This window comes from Hermetia illucens, chromosome 4, assembly GCF_905115235.1.
Source record: "Hermetia illucens chromosome 4, iHerIll2.2.curated.20191125, whole genome shotgun sequence".
NCBI classification, from domain to species: Eukaryota; Metazoa; Arthropoda; class Insecta; order Diptera; family Stratiomyidae; genus Hermetia; species Hermetia illucens.
Genome location: NC_051852.1, coordinates 43,738,967 through 43,760,205, shown reverse-complemented (window position 1 = coordinate 43,760,205; position 21,239 = coordinate 43,738,967). Strand labels below are relative to the sequence as shown.

Genomic DNA, 21,239 nt, shown 5'->3' with positions numbered 1-21,239 from the left:
GGGGCAGTGATCTGGCCAGAACTGAGCGATTTAAATACCTCGGGTCAACGCTATCAGCCAATGAAGAACTGCATTATGAAATTGCTTCACGCATTAACCCAACCTGGATGAAGTGGCGTTCCACAACTGGTGTTCTTTGTGATCGACGTATCAATGAACGTCTCAAATCAAAAATTTACCGCAATGTCCTCCATCCTGTCGCTCTCTATGGTTCTGAGTGTTAGCCAACTATAAAAGACAATGAACGACGTCTTGCGGTAATGGAGACGAAGATGTTACGTTGGACTAGTGGCGTCACACGTTTTGATCACATCCGAAATGAGGATATTCGCGATCGTTATGGGGTTGCACCGATAGTCGAAAAGTTGCGAGAGAGGTGTCTTCGATGGTATGGTTACGCAATTCGTGCTAACGAGAATTCACTTGCCGAAATTGGTCTGCACACCGAACTCGATAGTAAATGACCAAAAGGCAGACCGAAACAACGGTGGCTTGATACGCTTGATGGAGATTTAAAAGCTTTCAGATTGCACCCAGATCAGGCATTCGATACAACCAAATGGCGAACCCGATCACGACGAGCCGACCCCGCTTGTGAACGGAACAAAGGCTGAAGTACCTGTGCTATTGAGGTCGATCGAGAAAAACTCATTATTCTGATTCAATCAGAAATCGTGCTACATGACACGATTATTTCACCTTTTCACTAGTTGCGACAGATCAGCTTTGTTGTTAAATGACAGGAAAACATCATCTGTATAGAGCAGCACTGAACATTGGGTGCCCTGCGTAACAGTTTCCAAGGCAAGAACAAAGAGGAATGGCAGGAGGGTTCTTTCTTCATGAACAGGGACACGGAGCGGTTTTGACGTACCTACCACGCTTCGAACTTTACTTTTGGGATCACGATAGAGGAATTTAACTCTTCTGGCCCTAGGTATTGTCGCAATATACATGAAATGAGCTAATGTGATGCATAGTTAGGTTAGTTCACATAACAGTAATCAATGGCTCATGTTGAGATGCGACTGCCTCGTAGGCGGGCTAGGAATGGCTCTGATATTGATAACCTAGAGTTTACTCTTAGAAGCTAATTGAGTCATTTACATCGTATATTCAGTTTCTTTTTAATATGCTTCTCCTATTTATGCTTAACTTATGGATTGGTAGAGGAAGAAGAGGAGGGGATAGTCTGCCCATTAAGCAACATCGGGATGCAATCGCTTTATTATAAGTGAAGTGAATGTGCAAAAACTGCATTTTTTCGAAGCAGATATTGTTACCCATTGAAGGAGTGCTGTTTTTTGTTGGATATCGGCGGTAAAATCGTCCTCTACTTTGATGAGAGAATTGAGTCAATCTAATTCTGAATATTGCAGTTCTTTACGGGGCGTTTCATAATAGTCAGCTAAATTAGAACATTCTTTTTTGTCTTTTCTTGTTCCTACGCGGAGTTGTAAAAGTGTTAGACAGCTCCACTCAAGCTCAGCTGCGTGAATATTAGAAGCTAAAGTGGGTGTGAGTACAACTGCCCTTCATCATCAGCACTGTCTTTTTTAATATAGTTCTAAAAGCACTAACTTGATCACTCTGAGGTATCAGATCGTAAACCGCACTCACCTGCTTTTACTTGCTCAAGCTACTAGAAATTTCCGGCAGTGTTTGGGTTCACTGATCAGCTACCCTACAATAAGTGTGCCCTCGTAAAGTTTACCTTCGTGTCAATCATACCCTCCAAGTATATAGCTGCCTTTGTTGGTATTTTTTTCTACAGTTCGTGATAAGGAATGCTGCTTCCGTCATATAATCCACAATTATTACCCAGGGTCAAATCATCCCTCTCATTCTTTCGGTCACGTAAATCTCCATATCCTCTGGATGTTTTGCTATATTTAACAATCATCTGGAAATTACCCGCAAAGCTTACAACAGTACCTTCTTCTGAAATAGGGATAACGAACTCTCCATTACACACCAATCAATGGAACAACAATCCACTTTGGATCTAGAATTCGAAGTACCAGAATTACCACTTCTTTTTTATTGGCGTTGTCGTAGGGCAAACAAAATGGCTAGTCCACACCAGGGTGTTAGAACACTTAAAGGAGGCCGAATCCGCTAATTAATAAGAATAACCCACACATAAGGTCCGCGGTTGCCAGACATATAATAGAACAGCGACACCATATGTCATTAAACAACGCCAATATCTTGAAGGAGGATCTGCCCAGAATCTAATGCCTTCCCAAAATACATAAAGAAGGCAACCAGGTCAAAACGTTAGGCCTAAAAATAGGAAACGAGCAGTAGGGATACAAAGTGATGAAATATTAGTATCCTTCGACGTAAAAGCGCTGTTCCCAAGCGTACCGATAAAAAAAGCTTTACACAGCTTTAGAACACTCCCGAGATTCTGGATCAGATACGTGGATGATGTATTAGCAATTATCAAAAGGGAAGAAGCAGGAAAAATCCTCAAGAAACTCAACCGGGCACACAGGAACATCGATTTCACCATGGAGATCGAAAGGAAGGGGAGATACGGTTCCTAGATTTAAAAATAATCCGGGAAAGAGGGGATTTTGAATTCGACATCTACAGCAAACCGACCCAGACACAATGGAGGGAAGAAATAAAGAAATGAATCCATCCAAATATCCTGGAACCAGCCTAGAAAAACGGATACAACAGAAACCTCATCGAAAATCAGATCAAAAAGAAACTACGCCAGACCTCAAGACAGCAACTTTCAACACTCTTCCAGGAGGTGGACACAGAAACTAGGCAGTGGATAACACTAACCTACTCGGATCGGACGCAGAACTTCAAAATGCGGCTACATAAACGTAGATTCCGAGTCACCTCGACCAGCAGACGATACCTACTTAGGACCCGGCTACAATCAGTCAAGGACAAAAAAGAGTGTACGAAGAAAAGCGGCGTTTATAAGATCTCCTGCCCAGACTGCGACAAGATTTACGTAGGGCAAACAAAACGGCTAGTCCACACCAGGGTGTTAGAACACTTAAAGGAGGCAGAATCCGCTAAAAATAAGAATAACCCACATATAAGGTCCGCGGTACCAGACATATAATAGAGCATATGTCGTTGGACAATGCCAATATCTTGAAGGAGATGGACGACGTTAGGAGACTAGATTCCTAGGAGCGTCTCCACATCTCGAAAATTTCCCCCGAAAAAGGACGGACATGGCCAACAATTTTCCCACTTTGGTGGAACTTTTAGGAAGGATTAATAGAAGAATAGGAACCTAATTAAAATATTATAATCACAAGAACAGCTATAAAACCCAAATAGTGGGAAGCATTTTTCAAAAGATAAAACACTGAAGAAGGGGACAGTTGGCCTCTGAAATACGTATTTCTTTAAATTAGATACTTTTACTCAATTAAACGGAAAAAATATCTTCCAAAGCAACCTTTCATTTTGAGGGCTTAGTTGCAGACTTATGCCAGGCTTTCATTAGACGACCATTGAGGTTATATCCTATGAAACGGTCATGGTAGAAGTGGTCTGAAACTCTAAAAGCGGTCAAAAATCGGAGATCGCCGAACAAGAAAGTAATGCTCTATTTCGGTGGGATTGTAGCTTGGCTGGGGAGTTTTGATCTATCTGCGGTACAGCCCGGACTTGCCTACAAGATAAAAATTGAATTAGAAAAGTGGCTTTAAAAAGTACTTGAAAACGAGGCCACAGAAGTTCTATGAGAATGAAATCAGGAATCTGAACACAAAACGAGTTTAGATCAATAATTATGAGTAACAAGTCAACAACTTTCCCGTGAGATAATAATAGTATCGGATGAGCATAAAAATGATACCATTCCCGATTACTTTTGGGATCTTACCCGAATTCATAACATCAAATTGATTGAGAATGCTTAGAGGGGAATTTTCTCGTAACAAACCTTAACTAACTTGTCCATGAAAAACTTTCCCTAAATTGATTATATTTGAATTAACTTACATTTTTTCTTATGACGCATTCAGACGCGACATTCAGGGGATTCCCCCGAACGGGATTCTACAGAAATAGACGAATCTCTAGGTGTATCTTTCCAAAACAACCAGAGACTTGATAATATTCAAAACACCATGGAAGGCGGCAGTAGCCATCATAACGACCAATTTGCTGATGACGACATTGATACTCAGCAATCACCAGGTCAGTCGAAAAGTGCAGCGTCTAGTACAGATGGAGTTTTCTTCACTTCACGACAGTACACAAAAAGTGGAAGTGTCGAACAATCTAATCGACGATTTATTTCGAAATCTCAAATGAAAGGTGAGTAGGGTTAATTTTGAAGTGGATAAAATATAAACATTTATTTAGAAGCGATATGTTTCTAAGTTTTATTATAAACAATGGATTGACCGGACTTTTTTAATTATTGTAGAGTTTCGGGAAGCTTTCCGGCTGTTCGATAAGGATGGTGATGGTTGCATCACCAAAGAGGAATTGGGTACAGTGATGAGGTCACTGGGACAATTTGCTCGAGTAGAGGAGTTACAGGAAATGCTTCTGGAAATAGACGTTGATGGTAAGAACAATTTTGTTATCAAAATAATTTTTAAAACTAAACAAATACGATTTAAATTAAATTGGTAACATTTTGAATCAACTAAATTACATGCCACCATTATCTTTGCTCCTTAGGGGACGGAAATGTCAGTTTCGAAGAATTCGTTGATATCCTTTCAAATATGACCACCGATCAAACTGGTCTCTCTCCAGCTGATCAAGAAGAGCGTGAATTGCGAGATGCTTTTAGAGTTTTCGACAAACATAATCGTGGCTACATAACAGCATCAGATCTTCGAGCAGTTTTACAATGTCTGGGGGAAGACCTTGACGAAGATGAAAGTATATTTTGCAAGAAGATCGGAAGATGGAATGAAATAATATTTGATATTCCTTTCAGTTGAAGATATGATAAAGGAGGTTGATGTTGATGGCGATGGTAAAATTGACTTCTATGAATTCGTGCATGCTTTGGGTGAGCCGGAGGACTCACAGGAGAATGATGATGACGATGAAATAACTTCACCATTACCAACTCCACGTTCAACTTTGTCATCCTATACTGACCAATTGGCAACACATTAAATGACGCTATTTACGTATTCTGGTAGAAAGGAGTAACAAAGTAAAGAAATGAATGGTTTTCGTGTAATATAGTTTCGGCGCTTTCGTGGATACCTGTAATCAGTATTATGTATTTATTAAAAAACTACCCTCATGCTATTTTATAAATACACTCCCCCGTTTGGTTTGAATTCGAAAGGAGTCCTTCCTACAATACATTTCATTGTTTGTGCACAAGCATCTTTGAAGTTTCACCACACTCTTCTTTCCATAGCTTGGCACACGCTTTTACGTATTAAATCGTTGTTTACATACGATATTTCGATTTGCTTCAACTAAAAGATTCATTTCATTCGAATGAGTGGACCATATTGCCAAAGCATATGCCAAAGGTGCTAAGAAAGAGGTTCGTGTTTCAAAAGTAGTCAAAAGTCAGCTAGGTTTTTTCCTTATTATCTAAACTCAATAACTTTTACATACACATATCTTCGCTACGTAAACATATTCGCTTCGAAAAATAAAAATTCTTCTAGGATAAAATCAATCAATGAATGACCTGAAATTATTTCAGACCATGCAAAGTACCAAAATTCTGCTATTCTATCTATCATAATCTATCAACTAACAGAAACATTTCAAAATTTCGAATTTATTAAAATGTAACATTTTCCGAGATAAATTAGTCAATTCCCTTCAGGCGAAATGAATTCGTAGGCAAAGTAATAGAAAAATTCTTAACCTTTTGTGACCATGGATATCGCTGAATTTTTTCGATTGGATGTAATTAAATGTGTTTGGAAATTGTTAGAATAAATTATGAATCAATTTCAAACTGATTTTTAAATTTTCCATAGTTGTAATGTCCTGTCAATTTCCTCGAATCATGTGAATTCTCCTTTGAACTTGTTGATGTCTATCTACGTGCCGTCGATCAATTGCTTATTCATCGCTTCATTGACGAGTAGAAGTATAATCAGATTGAAAAAGAAGCCCTTACTTTCATATTAGCTGTTTCCAAGTATCAAGGAATCTATAGCCGTCACCTCAGTAAGAGTTGGAGTTTTAAAATAACCCCTGTCTTCCTCGCAGGTTCAATCTATGAAAGTCACGTTCGCCTGATGGGATTAGTGACCACCACTATTTCAGCTATTATTGTGCCCAGCACTCAATTTGTACAAAGTTGACCGAAGTCCACAATTCTGCCTACAAATAGCAGTAGTTGCTACAACTTTGATTCTTGGATTGAGAGTAGACATTGGTTAATACCGCTGAGTTCTATTTTCGAAGGTGAGGTATACCTTACAAGCAGTCAACTAATCAAAAGCCTCGTTCACTACAATATTTCAAACATCTATATACTACTTTAACTGTTCTAACTTCTTTGCCATTTGAATTTTCGTTTATCGGTGGTAAACTTGACCCCGATGGATCATGCATGTTCCGGGTAATCTTTGGATGTATCTTCAGGCCAAACTTAGCTAGCGAGTTATCGTCATCGCGAATGAATTGACCGTACTATCGAAGGTACTTCCCTCACAACTTTGTGACAATGGGTGTGATGGCGGAGCTATAATGTATATCTTGTAGCATCTTCATAACAGCAAGGTGACATTCATTGCCTTTGGCGACTACTTGCCGCAAGGTACTTAAATCGTTGTTTAATACAGCTCACTGTCATTGTCACTGATCGCGTCGGTCTCAATGGGTTCGTTCGTCCGAAACCCTGTTTTCTTCAGAGTTACAGACCCTACTGGATGCAAAAATCATCCCAAGTTTGGACGAGTTGCTCGGAGTCAGCTTTATTAAGAGACACTAAGGAAACAACACCTGCCTAGAATGGGGTGCTTTAGATGTAGCATGTGGCAGTGTTTATGACAAGAATGAACAAGAGTAACAAGAAGATATTTTTTACTGAGCACCGTGTCCACTTCGGTGCTCGCCGTTGACTATAATAAAAGTGTTCCATGTCCTGGTTGCTTTGGTGATGCTTTTGACTAGTCGATACTGATCTCTCTGGCCGTCACTACTACTACACAGAGTGGTTGTTTTTTTTTAGTTTCACGCTTGGCATTATTATAGATCTGCCAATTAACAATTGTAACCAATTAATTAGTGTTTCATCGTCGAGGACGTGTAATAGAAGCGTTTCTTTTCACGAACTTCCATCTGGCCATTGTGGTTGGCTGGTTTTGTGATTCCAGAAGCAAGGAAGAAAGGAAATGGAAAGAGGCCAACGTGCAAATTTTTAAATAGTAAACATATGCGAAAGAAGTTTTCTAAAACAATGTGCATATTTGTATAATATTAATTTTGCAGTCCATAAAAATACTCTAGACTAAACATATTTCAATATTTCAAGAGATGTAATTGTTAACCACCCAATGACGGAAATTGCTATAAATCTTTGGCGGTTACATATTGAAAGAGTTCTTCAAGTGTGGTTAAAATTGCAATTATTTTTTCCCCATATCATTTGCCAGTAAGGCTGTATTTCATGTTCATTACCATCACACCCGATATTGCGCTCTGATGCGTCTACAACAATGACTCGAATGCAAAAATGAACATAGTGATGGATGATGCAATGAATATCCTTCAATTATGCCTCAATCGCGGTAAGGCAGCATGGAATCGACCTGCTATTAATCAGTTGAATCCTTCACATGCTAGAGTGGAGAAAGCTCTGCATATTGGTCGGGCAGACAGAATTGAGGCAGGATGTCTTAGAGGTTGCCCACAGGGAGGGATTTTCTGATCTCTGTTATGGGCTTCTGGTTATAGACATCTTGCTATGGCTTCTGGAGGGCACAAAGGTCTTCGAAAAAACATTACGGACGATCTAGCCGTAATAATACTTGGTAAGTTTGCAGGCACAGTATGTGATCGCTTGAATGTAACACTGCTTGCAATTTACAGCTGGTGCTTCCATGATGAACTCACAGTGAAATATTTAGGAGTACATTTCGACTGCAAGTTAACGTGGAAGCATCATATCCAGGAACAATAGCAGAAATCCTGCAGATTGCGCTGGTGCTGCAGGACTGCGATAGGTAAGACCTGAGGACTTTCACTGAAACAGATTCATTGGATGTATACATCCATAATAAAACCCATTTTGATGTATGCATGCATCTACTGGTGGCCGAGACAGGACGAGGAACTGCTGACGCAGATTCAGAGGCTCGATTGCCTAAGTATAACTGGAGCAGTGAGTAGTATGCGGCACTCAACGCTAAATCTACCCCCATTCATTTGGGTGTGAAACAGAATTGGCGTGAAGAAAGTGGAAAGGCGGCTAATCATAGGGTCATGCGTCCTTCTAGAAATTCCATAGCAAATATTAGGTGGCTCTCATGCTCACCGATTATATGGTCTACAGATTCGTCTTTGAAAAGACATACTCCGTCATAATCACCAAAAGAGAAGAATGGTCGATAAATGATAAAAGCTTTTTAGGATTACATCAGACTGTGGAACTGACTTGACCTCAGAAAAATAACGACCATATTCCAGGCGAAGATATATGGCATTTCATTGACAGCAGAAGAATGTTTCCGATAAAAATGGAGGGGCCGCATAATTTGAAGTTGTTCCGACAGTCGAGCAGCATTATCACCACTCAACAGCAACGACATATCAAGCCAGTTGGTGTGGGGTTGTCATCAGGTGCTGCTGAAACATGCCCGACTGAACGAAACATTCTTGATGTGGGTGCGATGGCACCAAAACATCGCCCGTAATGAGGAAGAGAAAGACTGGCTCGCCAAGGTTCTGGATCCACAATGATAGTGCCAGAAGCAGCTTTTGCCAACTACACTCTGAAGAGAGAAATTAGAAGGATATACCCAGCCAAGTGAAGAAATTTGAACTTCTGCCGGCAGGTGAAAATCTTCGTGAAGGAAACTGGGGCGCTAGAGCGGTATTTTTGTTGTCCCTTAAGAAGTGGGACATGAAAACCTTAGTAAGGCTTTAAACGGGACACTGCTCCTGAACTTCCACATAAAAAAAATTGTGGTGATAGTCTCCGCTATACACAGCCAATGTGAGGAGGTAGAAACGGCCCTGCACTCCGTATGCAGCTGCCCGACCTCAGACGAGGATACCTTGGTAAGGTTTTCTTCAACATTGCGTATTCGTTGTCTCTGGAGAATGTTCTCAAATTCATGAAAATTTGAAATGTATTAGCTGGATTCCCCGCTTCATTGTCTCTATGGGAAAAACTCAACCAGTTTAGCATCACGAAAGAAAAGTCCCATCTGCGCTCGTCGAACAAATTAATAAAAATTAGATGCTTTAAAAGCCAATGGAATGATTAAGAAAGTCAGCATCGATTCCTAAAAGCTAATTAACAACATTTCGAGGTCCAAGAATGTTGGTTAACTTCCAAACGTCCCACCAAAACGTTAATCTTAACAGCTGTACTGTGAAAATTGGTGTAATAAAATGCCATGTTCATTCCATCCAGTTTGCGTTATCAAATAACTAAAATGAAGCGCATCGCTAAACTTATGAAGGTGTCAAGACAATTAAACGTGGGAGACCGTGTCTAGCCCCGTATCAGTCCAACTTCAGTAATGCTTTAGTTTTCACTGCTGCCGGTAGCAGGGAACATACATATGCTCTAGAACAGAAGAGATACTCCAAGACGCGTACCTCAGATGATCAGTTATAGTGTCTTTAAAAATAATTTAATGATCACCAAATCGTAAAACCACTGGGAGAGCATGACCACCAAGATTAGAGTCTGCGGCCTGAAATCGTCCAATAGTAGGGCCAAAATCGGTATTTAACACTATAGAAGAATAGAAACTATTCAGGACTTCTTTCATTTTTTTGCGAAAACCGTGAACCCGCCGGCTCCATTCACATAACCATGAATAATAATGGGCCTAAAAATGACCAGCTTTATATGATGTATACGATATAGAACCGTATATTACATCTATTTAGAAGTTATTCTTTTTATTGGAGTATTTATCTTAGTTCAAAAAATCGCCACTATGAACATCGATTCTGTTGGCGAAAAGGGTGTTCGTAGTTCAACTTACAGGAAATTATGAAGAAATCAGCTTAAGAATAAATGAACCTTAAAAAAATGCAACAGAGAGACACCAATTCCAGACATAATAAAATGGAATTTACGCAATGCATAGTACACTCAAGAAATGCTTTTAAAACAAGGATTTCTAACTGATTTTATCTAATTCAACCAAGAAAGATATGATAGGTACTATCCTGAGCTTCAAGAGAAGCCTGCGAGTCATTCGAAGACCAAGATCAATGAGCTAACGCCCGATATGGATAATAATATGCACTACGAATATGCTACAATTGAAAAGATAAGAATAAATAGTAAAAACAGTTTATTACCAAGCATTATAAAAGTTCTTCCTTCATTAGTAACTATGTATATGAAATATTTTCATTATAAAAAAACATTTTCCTGCTTAACAAATTCATTAAAAATGCAATAAACCCAAAATATGTTTAGAAGGTTTACTGTGATTTGAGGGACATGGGAAAGGATGGATGGAATGATCATGACCGGATGAGTTTGCTGATTGGAAGTTTCTAGCTATTGTCAATTCTGGAAATGAAATGGAAGAAGTTACTAATTTGTGCTGTAAGCTTATAGAAGATTGTTAAATTAAAGAAAACAAATGAACGAGTTAAAGAAACAATAAATTATTTGTGAGTTATTAACTCAGGCGGAATGTGTCCGGAGTCGCCAAGTGTGCGCAACGTAACACGTCCCGATGGCAAGATTGATATCCATGTGATGGACCCATGATTTAAACTAATGCGTAGCCATGCTTCCGGTGGAAATTGTAGGGCCCTGTCGAATAGAATTATTATAATAAGTACATATTACGCATATCGTAACTTTTCAGGTAGAATAACCAGCAAAAAAACAGGGTTTATTTTCAGCTTCTTTTACGAATAATAAATATAAAAACTAGCTTAAAAATGTTAACCACAAGTCGTTTTGTTCTTCGTGGGGATCACAACCAAAAAAACGGAGAAAATATATTGATTGATCATGAAATGTTAGTTAAGTTAATAATTGTTGTAATTGTTAGTACAGCGCATTGTGGGCGAAAGTATTGAGATGAGGCTCAAATATTTGGGATCCGGTTAATCTTGCTATGAAGAAATTTAATAAGTATGAACCCGTCGAAATTAAAACTGGAAGTGAAAGTGCCACTCCCACATTGAACCTATAGCAAAATATATGTCGACTTGTCAGTCGGTCTCAATGCGTTAATCTGATTCCACATTCGATGAACTCGACTTTTCGGACCCGTAGGTAGGTAGGTATCAGTGGCCGCTCCGAGGAGCCCAATTAGCGCTTTGGTGCGCCGTTTTGATGCCACAAACTCCCAAGACCGTGACTGTTGTTATAGGAACAGGGAAGCGGAGTCCAGCTGGCTCGGATCCTCAGAGCCAGCCCGTAGCATTCACGAAGGAAAGCAGCTCTCCGACCCTGTAACTAGAAATCTCACCGAGGTCCCCAAAGAATGGTTTACCCAGTGTCCGCAGCCTGACTCGAGCTAGAGCCGGGCAATCGCAGAGAAAGTGCATGAGGGTTTCCCTTCCTTCTCCGCAGCTTCGGCAATGCGAGTTGTAGGGTAAGCCGAGCCTAGCGGCATGGTCCCCTATGGGCCAGTGCCCCGTGCAGACCGCCGTAATCTTGAATGCATTTGCACGCGTCTGGCACAGGAGCTCTCGTGATCGGGCTATGTTATAAGCGGGCCAAATTCTCCTTGATTTGGCACAGCTTGTAAGCCTTCGCCATCTCAGGCCCGCGGCTGCTAGGTAGTGCGAGTAGACTCGGCCCCCGACAGCCGCCAGCGGAACACCGACTGTGTTCCCCGAGGGACTGCCAAGAGCAGAGCCTTGCCTGGCCAATCCGTCAGCCCGCTCATTCCCTTCTATGTTCCTATGCCCGGGAACCCAGAGGAGAGTGATCTTGAGCGTGCCGCCCAGATGGTTGAGCGTGTCTCTGCACTGCCCCACCAATCGGGAAGATGTCGTCGTTGAGTACAAGGCCTTGATGGCCGCTTGGCTGTCGGTCAGAATGGCTATGTTACGCTTGGGACTCGAATCACGCTCCAGCCATCGACAGACTTCCAATATCGCCAGTACTTCCGCCTGGAATACACTGGTGAAACCTGGGAGACCATACGACTTGGATACACCGTGTGTATTCGAGAAAACCCCCGCGCCGACTCCATAGGCCATCTTTGATCCGTCCGTAAAGAATACCGTGTCATAGTCTTGCAACACGCCGCCGATCTTCCACTTTGCCCTGGTTGGAAGGTCCACAGCAAAGTTTCTCGTGAAGTTCAGCTTGCGTGTGACATAGTCCGTGGGGGATGCCCAGATTTCTCGAGGTATTTCATCTAGAATGGACCCGTATTACTTATTTTTGTTGAGAGGAGACAGCAAGCCATTAACAATAATCATTATGCGCCACGGCTTCTTCAAATACTACCCTTTCTTCGCACGGAAATCGTCTATTATAATAGAAATCTGTGACGTTAAAATTAACACCATCACCGTCTACTTAGACGGTATTCTCATCAATACGCCAGCGAAAAATGAGCTTTCTGCTTGTAAATCGACTAATATGAATTCTACATGTTCTTAGCCAAACACTTGGGTCATGAAATTCACAACAAAGAATCTATCAGACACCGATCGGCAACCTTGCAAACCGACCGACAAAAAGAACGTTTACGTGACTGATTCAACACACTCGTCAATTTGCCGGAAATCTTGAAGTATATAATGTCACCGCCTTGAACAACTGGCTTCTAATTCCCTGTCAACCATTAAATCAAGAAAATTAATCCGCAATGCAATCTCAATCGACTTCTCCTTCTTCGGTCCAATGAAAGAACCATTTCGTAAAGATTGACACATCTGTAATAAGAAAAGTGCCGATTTGGAATCGGCCGAATCAACGGCTAACTGAACTTATCTTGTCAAAAATACTTCCATTCCGTTCAAAAACAATGCAGATGCTAATCCTCAATATATAGTATTGCATTCATCCTAAACAAGTCGGAAACCGGAAGCTTGGCGCTTGAAGTGTGTAAGAATATTTGAGAACATTTGAGAACATGATTGTTATTCAATTCGATGTGATACTCTTGACGCGAGGGAAGCAACTTTGGCCTACTATAACTTTGTTAATAGTGGTAGGATTTCCACCAAACTTTTTAGTAACATGCTTTATATTAAAACTTACATTATTGTATATACTATACTACAAAATTTTACGGGTCTAGGACGAACTAAGAATGGTTCGCAGTAAATTTTCAAAATATAATTTACTATTAACTTCATTTAAGTAATGAAGTAATTGACCTCTTTCGGACCCCCACGCTCCTCCCCTTTGCAACCAACGAAAAAACTGTCTGTTTCGAAAAGTACTAATCGAGACTCTAAATTTGATACCCCACATTGGTATATTCAGAGAAAAATTTTCACCCGTATGGGGCCTCCCCTTAAGATCAACGTGCAGCAATGTAATTCACCGCATGCATAATCGTTGACCCAACAATCCATATTGGATCAGGGCCTTGAAGTGCGTTAGAACACTTCATTCCAGACCGTAACGGTACACTACAGTATACTGTAAGAGGCAATGTGGTTAGCATTGCGCTCGCCCGAGATTATTACTCTAATTTGACTCAGACTCAAACAGTGGACCGATTTTAATAAGGTTTCGTTTCTCAAAGTGCGCGCATCAACAATCAATCCAATCGGTGACTTTGGTCTACGTGTTTGATTTTCTAGTCAGATTCGTTCGTAATTCAATTTGAATTCGCTGCTTATTTCATTCCGGTCAGCCATTCTGATATGGAATTCTATTTTCGATCGTGATTTTCAAATGGCCTTCACTTTGTGATCTTATGATTGTATGCGCATCGATAATTGCTTTACAATTTGATTTTGAAGTGTGTGATTAGTCTCCCAGTGATATATAAGATGCCGCGGGCCAAAAAATCTAATCTTTCACAACAAAGCCATAACACAATTGGACCCCACAAAACACAAGAACAAAAAGAGGCAATAAGTTCCGGCGCGGTTGACAATGAGAGCTCGTCAAGCAAATCAATCAACAAGGCAAGACGCGCAAGAGAAAATGCTTCAGCATTGACTTGAATCGAACAGTGCTTCAATACGATTGCACAATTGACTAAAATTCGCAACGTTATTTAAGTTGACCCAATGGGTGTGCGGTGCATTGAAGTCCGCAGGGGAAACATCTGGATCGCGCTGTCTCAGTGGCGAGATAAAGTTGCCATTATTGTCATTACCATCTGAGCCGTTGCTTCGTGGCGAAACATCAGAATCACGACATTTTCTATCGAACACTCAAAGTTACAATGATTTTTTTCCACTTCTTTCTTTTGGTTCATTTGTTAATCATAAAGTCGTAATTCGAGCTTCGCTTCGACTTTACAGATCCAACGCCAAATTCAATCAAATTGGTTCATTGCAATCGCTTTATTTCATGGACAATATGAAGGGGCGATGAAAAGAGCAATTCTCCGGATTCTGCAGCAATTATTTCGTGAACACCATGCATTGGTTCGATTGTTCAAAACTACGTTCAATCACATGCCAAGTGGTGACTACAAGGTCTAAAAAACTGAACTCAATTCTAAAAATAAGTTAACAAAATATCCATCGATTTTGAGGCAGTACGAAATTCGCCACCTCGGCTAGTTGATAAATAAATCACTGGGCGAAGCCTTCTTTGTACGCTGCTTGCAAACTCCATTCCACATATTTCTATTATTAACAATTGACCCTTAAATGGGGCATAGCGTGTCAACCACGCCAATGTGCCATCGTTTACGGTTTACGAAAATGTGTTTCAGCTGCTTCCAGAACTTTCCGAGAAGCTTGCACTCCTCCTCTTCTGTTCTGCGCTTTTGAGTAAGAGTGGACGCCTTTTTAAATGTGCTGCTCCCATATTGTAGCACAGGAAGAACATTAGCAAGGAAAAGCCCCAACTTAATATTAGTCTTGAGATAGCTGCATCTGCAGATTTTGGAAAAACAGTTCGGCACTGACATGATCAGAATCAATACTTCCTAGATGTACAACTGATGGCCGCTACCAATGCTCGATCCATTAATCATATAGGACTAATTCAATGATACCCTAGACTGGGGGATATTGTAGGAAATTATCTTCAGTTCGACTTTGCTTCGATCCTTCTGTGTGAATCGATGTCGCCAGCATAATCGAGATACTTGAATAAGATGGACGATGACAAGAAGAAATATTATCAGAAGACAGAACAGTATGCAACTCTGGGGAACTCTGCTTATTTTGCGCCGTCATATGACGCTCTGATAATAGTTATTAGTCTCTCCGAAATGCCCCTCCTGTACACTGCAGGAAGTTTTCTCGAAATCGATAAAGAGCAGGTGAAGCGGAAATTTAGACATCGCACACTCCTCCAAAATGATTCGTAGCATATCAATTTGGTCAGCGCAAAACTATGCAGAAGGGAAACCATAATGCTTTGTGTCGGTCAAACTTTCCAAGCGCACTTTGATATGTCCCAAGATTATTTTATCTATTATCTTTTCCACGGGAGGAAGCACGCAAATACACCTGCAATTATCGCACTCACGAGGTTCTCTTTTCGGAATTTTAACGATCATTCTCTTCCACTCCCACTCTACTTTCCGAGAATAATCTGTAATTCCAAAGATTTCCGGATAACTGGAGGCCCCCAAGCGTGGGTACATTGATGGCAGAGATGATTTCAATTCCATTTGAAGGAGTAGTTTGTATCCGCATGGTTCGGTGATTAGTTAGTTCATTCACGAGAGGTGGAATTTTACTAGGCATGGAATTTTTCCACCTACTTTATCGGATGTCTGGATATTACCCGGCCATTTAGGGGTGGTAGGAGAAATGCCAACTGAACTGTGAAATAAAAATTACATTGTACGGCTCGTGAAAACCGAACCAGCTGTTGCAACTTCTTAGAACAAAGAATACGTAACGCCCCAATCGTAGATACAAAGTTTGAATCATAAACGGTATGCTTACAGGTTACGTTAGTCGTCTAACCATGAAAGGAGGCAATGTTGAAATTGAAACCAGTGCTTATCAATCCAACTTGAAACAAAACCGTATCACGAGTAACTAGAATTCACACAAAATGGTTGTAGTTATATTTTGCTCTGGCTTATTTGAAATGAAGGTATTGTTCTTTTCAAATACCCACCAAGTATGTTTAGATTGCCCCACACGTGGGTTTTCAGCTCCTTCCAGGGTTTGCAAGCGCTTACACCCTTCCTCTACTATTTTGCACAATACGTTTCTAGGACAACCTAATCGTCGACAATCCTGAGGTAGTGGACGCACGACATAATAAGCACAAGAGTTGCCGCTCTTTCTTATTATTCATTCCGACAAAAATCGTGCAAAAAGAGGATGCCAGAGCCACTGTAGTAGTCCCTCTTGCGTATCGCCATTTTTGCCCTAGAAACCGCAAACTCTGATATTTCCGATTGCCTCGGGTTACGACCAAGCACAAGAATTAACTTTTAGAAAGCGTGTATGTTCCTCGAGGGCGATATCGATTAAAGAGCTTTCAACTTAAGCTATTCAGATAGGTTTGAATATGGGACGCTAGAGAACGCTCTTCTTAAGCTGCAAAGCATATCGGAAGGAAGCAATCTTAGAACTGAGTTTAGACAGGATGTTCTTAGCGAGATTCCGGTCTATGTATCTCAAAAGTACAATTCTAAGCACTAACAGAGACTATCGGCGCAAAGAGAAGGTTTTCCATAAGAGATACTTAGTGCAGAGATTCCTAAAGGTGAATATGGACTTCGATAACACTTTGCACGTCTACGTAATGCGAAAACTCGGTTTTGGGGACATACATAGGTGAGTAATTTCAGTTGACCCTCAACAGACAGGCGGCGTGGGTCAATCAAATCGACTACAACTTGGAAGAAGACCACATCAATCTCAAATGATGTTACTACTTGATGAAGGTAGAGCACGTCCCTTGCATTGGACCCTATAGTTAAATTAATTGTTGTAATCGCTGCTGGCGGTCAAAGGGTAGGATAGGTCCCAGGACAATTAGTACCCACGATGGAACATAAAAGCTGGGAAACGCCTGCTGAACCAACACTAACAGCTCTACTACCATACCCTATCTCCACCTCCACGTGGTGAACGCTGGGAATTCTTTGTTTATGAAAAACTGCAGACGGAGAAGGATGAAGGTGAGTCCCCCGCGCCTAAAAACGGGACAAAATGTACCACCTGATGCTCCAGGTTTGGGGTTGGGTAGGGCTGACAACCCTACACGGAAAACCGATGTTATGAAGCCACGGAAGGAGCCTCGGACAGCATGGATTTTACAACGACGTACCCGGCAACGACAACGAATTAACGATTTGCGCATTTTCTCACGGAACGTCCGCTCCCAGTACAGACCGATTGCTGCTGATCAGCTAGCCGATACCCTGTCCCAATATAAGGTTGATGTAACAGCATGGCAAGAGATGGACAGGGACCGGTTTCCTGGAGAAAAGCCGCTACACCATATATTGTAGTGGTTATCCAGTAAACCATGTGCTCGGAGTAGGTTTCTTAGTCAGCCAAAAAATTAAACCTGCTGTTATCGACTTTGAAAACATAAGCGAACGGCTATGCACTCTGCGCTTGTGAGGCAAGTTTAGAAATATAAGCCTCATAAACGTTCACGCCCCTACAAAGGAAACTGCAGAGTCGGAGAAGGATACCTTCTACAAGGCAGTTGAGCGGACCCTCGAAGCGAAGCCTGTCCCAAGTATGATATCAGAATCAGTCAAGTAGGGACGGAGCCCGTATTCAGGCGATACGTCGGCTCCCATAGCTTACATAGGGATACCAACGATAACGGACTGCGGATTATTCAGTTAGCAGTATCGCCAATATAGACTCGGACCACTATCTCGTTGGTATAGTGCTCCGAGCTCCAATTACGACACCACCTACAATCCCCTCTGACAATCAAGTGAGAGTGAATACTGAAGCCATTCACAACACAACCCTCCGAAACACCTACAAGGGCGAAATGGATCAACAGAGTTCCTGGAGGTGAAGCATCAACAAATGATCTTCACAACGGCCTGAAGAACGTTACCATTTATACGGCCACAAAGATACTTAGCCCCAGCCGAAAGAAAAGTCGGAATGGTTGGTTTGACTATGAATGTAAGCTAGCTACGAAACGGAAAAATGTTGCATACCGAGTAATGTTGCATTCTCAAAAAATGCGGGCACGCGCAGAGACTTATCACGAACTCCGTCGAGCGGAGAAGCGACTTCACAGACGGAAAAAGGAAGCCTGGGAGAACCAAAAAATCTAGCACTAGAAAAGTACAGGGAGCAACCGCACCAGGCGCGGAAGTTTCACCAACAAATCAGCAGGATGACGCCCCATACGCTCAGAACATCATTGGCTCATACCAAAGAGCCTTCACTCCAGGCAAATCAGCAACAGATCAGATTTTCTCTCTGCCGCAAGCGATGGAAAAACTGTTGGAATATGGACACCAGTTGCACCATCTTTTCATAGACTTTAAAGCCGCATATGATAGCATAGCCAGGGTAAAACTGTACACTATGAGAGAATTCGGTATCCCAACGAAATTGATAAGACGGACTAGGCTGACCCTGATCAATGTGCGAAGCCAGATGAAAGCAGCAGGATGTAAATGCGAGAGCTACCATCCTCTTCAAGTCCACCCAACTACTGGCCTACGCTGACGATATCGATATCATGGGAAGAACGACCCGAGACATACAAACGGCCTTTATCCAGTCATCATCAAAAACGAAGAATAAAGATAGGAGACTAAAATTTTACGACCGTTGATAACTTCTCTTATCTGGGATCGAAAATCACAACCGATAACAGCTACGACGATGAAATCCGCGCACGGTTATTGTCAGCCAACAGAGCCTATTTCAGCTTACAAACACTGTTCCGCTCGAAACGTCTCCCCATAAGGTAATAGCTCTTACTGTACAAGACAATGATCTTGCCAGTGCTCATGTATTCCTCGGAGACTTGTGTTCTTAGCAAGAAAAATTGCGAACTCGCCGTGTTCGAGACAAGAATCCTCCGAAGAATTTTTGGCCACCTACATGAGGATGGACGATTCTGTAGCCTACATAACGACGAAATCTATGAGCGATACCATGACCGTTAGGTTGTGGATAAAATCCGGCTCAATAGGTTACGGTGGGCGGGTCACTTAATCTGTATGGATAAGGATGATCCGGCCCGGAAAGTCTATAAGGGCAATATCTATGGTAGAAAAAGAAGACAAGGCAGATCCTGCCTGAGATGGAGCGATGGCCAGACCAGATCAGGACGCTAGACAGCTTTTAGAGATATCGAACTGGTGGACCTCGGCGCAAAACCGGGATATCTGGAGTTCCTTATTAAGGCAGGATTCCGGTTGTTGCGCCGTTGATGATGATGATGAATCGCTTCTGTTATTGCTCATGTTGATTTGGGGCAAAATAATACGAAACTTATGTCACATTCCTTAGCTAAAAAGTTATTTAAAACTCGGCACTACCCCAAAAACATGTAAATTTATATGTGGTTGTGTGCATTAGGACGAGGAGAGCAGCTTTAAGCTAGCTCTCATATTTTCTGAGTTATTTGAGACAGAAGCCAAAAATAAACCCTGGCACCCGGTAGTATTCCTTCTCTTCTTAACTATTTAGGTTTTGACTTCCTTACCTGCAAGTAAAGTACCGAATAACATTGCCATGGCCAACGAGTAGAGTGTAACTATGCTCTTTCTGGTCCGCCTCCGCACGATAGAAATACTTTCGGAAAGCCGCCTCAATACGGGCTCCATCACGATAGAACTGCTGCAAATCAATCAAAAGTCACCACGTTATGATTTCGAAACTCCTTACTGTGTTTGGTGCGACAACTTACAGCTGGCTCCGGCTTCCAGTGGTTCACCGGCGGTTCGGGAGGAATCGGGGCGCCTTCACGAATCAAGGAGCAATGTTCCACCGGGACACTCCGTAAGCTTTGCGCAATTATTTCAGCCGTCTCCTGAGCTCGTACCTGCGTCGAAACGACCATCTTATCCCATTTAATATTCAATTGCGCCAAGCGCTGGCCGGTGTAGTTCGCTTGCTGACGACCGACTGGAGTGAGCACTCTATCCGCTTCCACAAGACACTTATCTAGATATTCGCCGTGACGAACGAGAATTATATGGCGTGTGGCTTTCGATTTGGTCTTCTCGAGTGATGCTCTGTACTTGTTCTCGTCATCGGGAGTTGGATGATGCCCCAGAGGCTCCACTAGTGACGTTGGCTCCCTCCTGTCCCAGTTATAGTCCCACACGGCACATTTACTGGGTTTCGAGTTTGTTGTCCACGAAGCCGCAACGAACCTTCTCCGTTCGTCTTGCGTGGCGTACATGTAGAGCACAACGCCACCAGCAGATCCAACTGCCAATGCCGAGAGTTTCTGTAAGTGCATCCATGGTCCCATTTTCCCGAAGGTGGCAGTAGACGCTAGGGAGGAAAGAATGTGAAATTTTGAATCAAAAACATTTTTAAGCATTCGGTCTGGGTCTAGGGGATAGTCTTGAATGGGAGTTTCTTGATCGGGAACTTCAAGGATTCTTCGGGGGATTCGGGAAACACCAGGTCTGGATAACAAAAGTTCATTATACTTTGTTATGAAAGTGGGCCAATGCGTAAGGAAATTCTTACTTTGAATATCTTAGTTTTTATAAAACGAGGATTCAGAACTATGTTCGTGAATGTACAATTCTGATTCCAACACTATACTTCTTCTAAACTAGGAACTTAACCGACAACTCTAATTGATAATTCCACAGATGATCAAGGAAAAAATCCGCATGTCCTCATTCCACCCCACAACGTCAATAACGTAAAGAAGTCTCGCCAAAATTTGATAGATTGGTCGAAACTTGTTGTCGTCCGGTTTAATACGTTCAATGCATACATCATTCGTAAGGTGAAGGTGAGTTTCGTAACCTAGTGTAAACATGCAGAACTGTCGTGAATGTCAAATTGCTGTTTGACAA

At 41.7% G+C, this 21,239-nt stretch overlaps 2 protein-coding genes across 7 annotated transcripts in view; one reads left to right on the top strand and one right to left on the bottom strand.

The window, feature by feature from the left end:
• LOC119654283 (calmodulin-1) overlaps nucleotides 1–5,616 on the top strand; it is a 30,155-nt gene extending 24,539 nt beyond the window's left edge. For all 5 annotated transcript variants that reach the window (XM_038059566.1, XM_038059565.1, XM_038059570.1 and 2 more), the window contains 4 exons: nucleotides 4,011–4,305; nucleotides 4,418–4,561; nucleotides 4,678–4,884; nucleotides 4,943–5,616. In XM_038059566.1, coding sequence (XP_037915494.1) covers nucleotides 4,011–4,305; nucleotides 4,418–4,561; nucleotides 4,678–4,884; nucleotides 4,943–5,127 — 831 coding nt within the window. In that variant the 3' untranslated portion in view covers nucleotides 5,128–5,616. The remainder of the gene's footprint in view (nucleotides 1–4,010; nucleotides 4,306–4,417; nucleotides 4,562–4,677; nucleotides 4,885–4,942) is intronic.
• Nucleotides 5,617–10,452: 4,836 nt separating this feature from the next.
• Nucleotides 10,453–21,110, bottom strand: LOC119655616 (serine/threonine-protein phosphatase Pgam5, mitochondrial). 2 transcript variants are annotated; one of them, XM_038061585.1, is made up of 4 exons: nucleotides 20,902–21,110; nucleotides 20,108–20,700; nucleotides 19,904–20,034; nucleotides 10,453–10,942 (listed from the first exon to the last, which is right to left on the bottom strand). In XM_038061585.1, exons 2-4 carry the CDS (start codon nucleotides 20,675–20,677, stop codon nucleotides 10,792–10,794), a joined length of 852 nt encoding a protein of 283 aa, XP_037917513.1. In that variant the 5' UTR covers nucleotides 20,678–20,700; nucleotides 20,902–21,110; the 3' UTR covers nucleotides 10,453–10,791. The 2 variants fall into 2 exon arrangements, with proteins under 2 accessions (XP_037917513.1, XP_037917512.1); XM_038061584.1 differs by having other exon boundaries at nucleotides 19,904–20,037; nucleotides 20,903–21,109.
• Nucleotides 21,111–21,239: the final 129 nt, after the last annotated feature.

What these genes read in the sequence shown, in the direction of transcription:
- LOC119655616 (XM_038061584.1), bottom strand. Translation starts at nt 20,677, where the DNA reads ATGGGACCATGGATGCACTTACAGAAACTCTCGGCATTGGCAGTTGGA. An exon ending in ACTGGAAGCCGGAGCCAGCT is followed by an intron (nt 20,038 to 20,107) that starts GTAAGTTGTCGC and finishes ATTGATTTGCAG; the next exon opens with CAGTTCTATCGTGATGGAGC. An exon ending in ATTCGGTACTTTACTTGCAG is followed by an intron (nt 10,943 to 19,903) that starts GTAAGGAAGTCA and finishes TCTATTCGACAG; the next exon opens with GGCCCTACAATTTCCACCGG.